This window comes from Siphateles boraxobius, unplaced genomic scaffold (assembly GCF_051911475.1).
Source record: "Siphateles boraxobius isolate OS27281-9 unplaced genomic scaffold, OSU_SipBor_1 55, whole genome shotgun sequence".
NCBI lineage: Eukaryota > Metazoa > Chordata > Actinopteri > Cypriniformes > Leuciscidae > Siphateles > Siphateles boraxobius.
The window spans coordinates 2,281,038-2,287,843 of record NW_027509181.1 but is presented as its reverse complement, the minus strand read 5'-3'; the positions used below and the strand labels follow the sequence as shown (position 1 = coordinate 2,287,843).

Below are 6,806 nucleotides of genomic sequence, written 5' to 3'. Positions count from 1 at the left end.
TTTATTTTATTTATAAAATACAGCAAGAAAGTGTCACTCAGTGCGTGCAGTAAAAAAAAACTGGTTAGAGCCAGCAGACCCCAGGTGAAAAATAAATGTGTTAAGTATATTAAATCTTAGCATATTTGAGCATACTTAAAGCCAGACTAATCATCAGTATACTTCAAGTTTGTTAATGATTATTTAACTTGAAGCATGCTATTTTGGAACAACTAATTTTGTACTTAATATATTTTAGTTGTAATTTAATTGTAGAAAAGCACAATTTGAAGTGTACTTAGTGTACTTTTACGTGCTAAAATGGAACCACTTCAAGTATACTTTGTATACTTGAAGTATATCGCTGTATGTAATGATATACATGCTTGATTAATAAGCATTAAGTGTACCATATCTGTGTTAGAAGTACATTTAAAATGCACTTTGAATGTCTTACAAATATAAAAGCATTATACTTTTAAAATATTATTATTGTGATTATAGTATGCTCAGTTCTACTTTGGGTTTATTCAAATTAGAAACAAAGTACACTTTTTGGCTACTTATCAATATATGTTATTACTCTGTTACTTTTTGGTTAGCTATTGTAGGCTACCAGTATGAAGGCTGAATTAAATAAGGGACTACTCAACACACTTGCAGGTGAAAAAAGTACTTTATTGGTCATAGTTTGGGCATTCACAACGATAACAGGGAGGTGATTGAGTCCACTGTGTGGTGAATTTGTATGGTGGCAAATACTAACACAGTATTAATAGTACATTGCCAATACTAACACAGTATACAACACTAACACTAACATTATAAAAATAAAAAGAAAGTACACTTTCTAGAAACTTATGGAAAGTATTAGGACAGAATAGTTTTAATTCAACGTCACAGTATTACTTAAGATAACGGACAGAAGAAGTCGCAAAAGAACTTATGGCCAGACATCAAAGCTTGCAAACTGACAAGCCAAATTCAGTAAATAAAGTCTTGTGTTTATAAGAGTCCATTGATTAACATATGAAACAGTGCTCTTATGTATCCTTAAACCTGTCATGTTTAGATAAGGTGGGTGATATATGACTGTTTGACTAGCTTTATGGGGATGTAGGCATTTTAGAAAACAGCTAACTCACCAAACTAAAAGGGATTTATATTTTGTAAAGATTCCCTGTGACATCAGAATCGTTATGTCCACTGTTTTGGTGGCTGAAGCCAAAAAAACAAAAACAAAAAAACACTTTTGACACATCTGACTTGAGGTAGAAATTGTGAAAATAAACAACAGTGAGGAACACCATAAAACATTATCAATCATTGCACCACTGCACTTGACAAACATACTACATATTACGTAGATTTTTTTGGTTGAACTGCTCATTATTACACTTGCGTCTGATGGCTGCACGCACATCAGAGGCACTTGACTGTGGAAACTCCTGAAGAACAGCATCTGCAGAATAGACAAGAGGTAAGGTAAACATTTTCTTCTATTTTCACAAAATAAGACCATCTGGCAATGAAATAGTATTTTTCAAAGGTTTAGCACTGAAGAATTGTATCAGTATGGCATGCCAACATTACAGCCCAACAGATATGGGTTTTTGGGGGCCGATGCCGGTATTAAAGTAAAAAAAGAGCAGAGATCTAGATTTACAGAATAATTTGGATAGTATACCCCTTTACTGTATAAACTACAGAGAGACTGCTAACAACACCAGACGAATTGTCTGATTGGCTAACACCAGACAAACAACACCAGAAGAGAGGCGCTTGATTCCTGCCGGTTCCACAGTGCGAACGGCGTGGCCAGAGTTTGGGGCGCTGCGGCATATTAAATATAATACAAATAGTTTTTCACCGTGAGAAATACGATGTGTGACGGGAGAGTGTGACAAAAGACCGTAATGAGTGACTGTCACGCTCAATGCGTGACACTTGAGAGCCCTGCAACACCCATGACATGAGTGAAAGATCTGAGTCTGTGTCTTTTTGAATAGTCATATCTGTCGTTATAAACGGACGATGAAATGCAATTAGCTCATATCAGCTGGCCAATATATCGGTCGGGCTCTTTCCCTACTACAGTACATAGCAAAACATTTAAAGATTACTGGTGGTTTGTACTGCTGCTACAAAAATACATACAATTGCAGAAGCTTTTCAAGTAGAGTCAAGGTAATTTACCCGTTATGGCCTGCACTTTGGCAACGTCCAGCTGTCCTTTTGGTGGTGCCCCTTTCCCAGACTTCCCAGTCAGGGTGGACTGAGCAAGGACTTCCTTTTTGAACACCAGGACAGCCAGCTCTTGAGCAAAAATGCTCATTCGAGATCGGTTCAGCCGCAAGAAGGCCCTCTTTGGAACGGTCACAGCACTGCCAGCCAAGTGGTGCTGTATGGAAGAGAGGGAGGGGGAAAGGGAGAGAATGAATTGACCAAATTAATATATAGTTGGGAGATATCTATCTACCGATAAGAAATTTAACATTCAAATAACGTGAAAACAATGTGCTTAAATCAATTTTCTCTCCTTACAAAACACTGGTATTAGTCTATATATTGCACTACGGAGTGGTTTGACGCGTGGTGTAAAGGTTCCCATTGACAGAAAGATAAACAATTGTATAACACGTTACAATCAGCCATCAGCCACAGGAGACAGAGTTTGAGGACCCAAATGCAGACACAGAGATGAAGCAGGTAAATTGAAGGTGTTTATCCCTACCAAAGGTGAAAATTTAAATCCAAAAGTGAGAGTAGTCCACAAGTAATTGAGAGTACACTGTAGGAATACATGCATGAAATCAACACAAGCAAACGCCACACTGGAAACGCAGGAAACACTGATGACAAAATCAATAATGAACTGACAACAATTGATAGACAGACAGCCACTTAAATACACAGGTGAGGGATAAAACTAATTACACACAGGTGACACTACTCAGACAATCAGAGACAAGCACAGGAAGTAAAACAAACAGGCTGCTTCTCGAGTTTGTGTCTGCACACAAGTGCGCTGTTCTGATAAAGTCTCACAGTTAATCAGTGCACAGCAGCACGATCCTCTCTGTAGCTGTTACCTGTTTATAAACAAACACCTGCACATGAATAATAATTACCGTATAGGTTTCTGTGTCCTGCTCAGAGGCACAGGATCATTTCTACTGGCAGAATGCTGATACTATCTGCATTTATATTATTGATTCTGATTTTGAATTCGTTATTGAATAACCCAGAATATGTCTTGTGATTTATTAGGCTAAATGTTTAAAAGAAAATGAAATGTTGTAACTAAGTCGATGCACGATTTTTAGCTTTCAGTTTATTTCCTAGCACTAGCCTACTGCAAACATTACATTTATTAAAAGTCACATCACTCTTCACCGATCGATCACTGCGTTCTCTCATATCAAACCGATGTTTTTTTTGTTTTTTTTAGCACATAGCTTTCATTCATACTTTCATCAGCTGATTTTACTCGCGGAGCAGCGGCTGCTTTCATCAGATGCAGTATTGAGATTGGCTGGATGAGCGGCTGTTTTATAGTTGTCTATTTCGACTAAACACAAGAATGGCCAGCCTCATAATGTGACTGAATAGTAATGACGATAAATGATGTAAAACATGTTTCCTGCTGACAGACTCGCTCTCTGACTTTAATTGTTTCCATTATAAAAGTTTATGGGAGAAAAATAAATAAAAATAAAATCTTTCTAAAAAATGCAGAAAGTTGTGTGTGGGGCTTTTGTTGTTCAGACCTACAATGAACTCAGATTATAACTAGACAGTGATTCATAAAACAAATCAAATATAGCCTAACTCTTTGCAGTGATGAACTTGACTTTAATGTTATCTGATCGTGCATCAGAATAGTCGGATCAGCTGCACCGTCCAATCAATATAACGGCTACCGAGTAAGGGGCGCGTCGGTCAGTAAAAGACTTCCGCAAAGGATGCACTGGTGTATCCTCGCTCATAGCTCCTCAGAGATCGCTCCTCGATCCTCGGAGCACAAATAAGAGCTTTGTGACCGTCTGCAAGATGGCGGAGCAGAAAACTTGTGGTTCAAGTGAGGATCGAGGAAACGACAAATAAGAGACTTGAGAAGCAGCCATAGAGACAGTAAAACAAGACAAGAAACACTGATGAACGCATAACAAGGACAACTGACGAACGAACAAATGACCAAAGTAACACAAATACATACTACTACAGAGAAGAGCAAACTCAAGGTCAGGCAATGAACACAGAAACAAATACAAAACACACCCACCCAACCAACCCAAACCCGTGACACATGTATTATTACAGACCCATTTTAGCAATAACACTACACAACATACAAAAATGCAACTTTATGCAAATTTAGCATTCTAAACATCCATGAATAAACTATGGCTGCTGAGTAATAAACAGATAAATTCATCCCTTAATTCTAACATACCATTTCAATTTCAATGTCCGCAGTAAGAGATAATGATGACATCACAGATGAAGGGGTGCCCCCGGCTGAGGGCATTAATGCCCTGACGCACTCCACACACTCCTTCATTAATTTGATCAATTCCGGGAGGTCTAGGTGAATGTGATGATGTTTCATTAGTTTGTGTATGTTGCACAGAACAAATGGACTAAATATAAAAGCTGGCCAGAAGTAGATGGATAATAGTACTTAAGTTCAGTACAGGGCAATCATGCATTATGTGGAACGATCCTAAATCAGAATTTAATAAACACACTGTGTTCTGAAATGTCAACCCTTCAATCCCAATCTGAACACCCACCACGCAGTGATGCCATGATTTCATCCACATGGGGTCCCACGCTGTGACCAGTATTATCATCCATCAGCTGCTACAATCAAGAATAGAATAACAGGATTTTTGGAAAAATAGATTTGATTAGTCACATTAAACCCCAATAACTTGTAATTTACAACATGTTATCCTAACAGAACATAACATCTGGAGGTGTGTATACATTGTAAAAGTGATGCAAATCTTTTAAATTAAAGTCATCTAAATTATTTAAGAGTGACAACATTAAATTGGAGAAAACAGGTGAGATTGAATTATGGCTTGAGTACAGCCCATTTGTGATTATGTGTAAATTATGTCATATTACGTAATAAAGTAACTTACCATTCTCGGCGTGGAGAATAAATCTTGATCCGATTCATTACCCTGAAAATTTGGAAAAAAGAATAGAACAATATAGCAATTAAACAGATAAAGTATTTGTGTTTGAGAGAGTATAGAAAAAAAAGCTAAGAAAAAAGTATGACTTACAATGTTAGGACGTTGTGGACTGCCTATGTATGTGGCATCATCAGAACTGGTGTTATGATTGGATGCCGGGGGTGGCAAAACACGTCTCACTGCCTTCTTTGCATGCTTTGCCTGTCATGTGTATATGGGAAAAGTAGAAAAATAGTTAACAATTTCATAAAATTAGTTGATGCTGGCATTATAAACCGTGGTTGACCAGTTTAGAGAATTAAGGGGCAGAAAACTTAATAACTAACGATAAGTAAAATGTATGAACGTGACATCATATTCCATGAAAAACGCTCCATTGAAAGGTAAAAAAAACATTATTTTCCGCTGCCTGCCAACTAGGAAGCAACTGGCGCTTTTTAACAATAGAAATGCGCCAGATTGCTGTAACGTGGATTGAAAGAGCCCAGCACTTGCAGTTTGTGCTCATATCTTTCTTTTTCTCAAGTTGAAAGGTGATCCAAATAAATGTAACTGCTTTTGCGGCTTCTCTATGGGGGAGTCACGGCGTGAGCCGCTATGTTGGTCTGTTTTGCCCTCCAGGTACCGCAAATGTCACGTGACTGAAAACTATGAATAGTAGATTAACAAGGGGAATAGATTATGTCCCAATATTTTCAAATCAAGACATGTTTATTAAGCACTTTGTAGTGTTGGAAACACACCAATTTTTGCTATTGTTAACAATGTAGCCAGCTTCTCAGGAAAAAAGCATGCATTACACAATGACGTTGTGGAGATTCATCCTCAGAACTGGTGTGGTGATCTTGTGTGGCAAGGGCCCTCTTCTGAGACAGGGAAGTCTTTAGGTTTTGTAATACCAGGTCCCTGGCTGCCTCTTTAATCTTGGTTTGTTTTGCCTGCAAAAATGTGTATAAGATAAAAACAAAGATAAATGATTTATAACAACAGCCTCACAATGTGAAAGTCTCATTGGCATACTGAGCTTCATTAAATCCAGAGTAAATTTACATAAAAAGATATATTAAATTTAATCAGCATCCGCAGACCACAGCCCATTATCTGAAGTAGGGGTCTGCCACGGCAGCAGTGGCAACACACAGAGCCTTCATGCAGTTGTGAGTAACATGAAGTTGAATGATTGTTCTAATAACAACAATAATAATAATAACAACAATAATAATAATTTGTGATATATATACACCAACCTGGCTCCCTGCAGCTACCATGCAACTAAACTGTGGATGCTTCTACATACATTACTGGAAAGTACATTTCCTTAAGTACTGTAATTAAGTCTAATTTTGAAGTACTTGTACTTTACTTGATTATTTCCATTTATGCTACTTTATACTTCCACTCCACTAAATTCCAGAGGGAAATATTGTACTTTATACTCCACTACATTTATTTGACAGCTTTAGTTACTAGTACAAAATTAATATTTTACACACTGAAGGATAATATAACACTTTATTTGTTTTTAAATCGCATTGTTGATGATTAACCCAACGGTGTTCAACCTTGTTGGATTCTGATATTTTACAGTAAGCAGTGTCAGGGTCACATTTCAGATGC

General features: G+C 37.4%; 1 protein-coding gene across 1 annotated transcript; it reads right to left on the bottom strand.

Annotated features, from left to right (window-relative positions):
• Positions 1 to 636: 636 nt before the first annotated feature.
• LOC143714557 (uncharacterized) lies at positions 637 to 6,121 on the bottom strand. The gene is made up of 7 exons (XM_077205779.1): positions 5,990 to 6,121; positions 5,280 to 5,390; positions 5,133 to 5,174; positions 4,776 to 4,845; positions 4,436 to 4,566; positions 2,176 to 2,380; positions 637 to 1,441 (listed from the first exon to the last, which is right to left on the bottom strand). Exons 3-7 carry the CDS (start codon positions 5,133 to 5,135, stop codon positions 1,332 to 1,334), a joined length of 519 nt encoding a protein of 172 aa, XP_077061894.1. The 5' UTR covers positions 5,136 to 5,174; positions 5,280 to 5,390; positions 5,990 to 6,121; the 3' UTR covers positions 637 to 1,331.
• Between the last annotated feature and the right edge of the window lie 685 nt (positions 6,122 to 6,806).

Bases quoted from the DNA above. Each gene is read 5' to 3' on its own strand.
- LOC143714557 (XM_077205779.1), bottom strand. The intron at 4,567-4,775 runs GTGGGTGTTCAG...ACATTCACCTAG, and splicing joins AATCATGGCATCACTGCGTG to ACCTCCCGGAATTGATCAAA. The intron at 2,381-4,435 runs GTATGTTAGAAT...TCTTCCATACAG, and splicing joins CGGACATTGAAATTGAAATG to CACCACTTGGCTGGCAGTGC.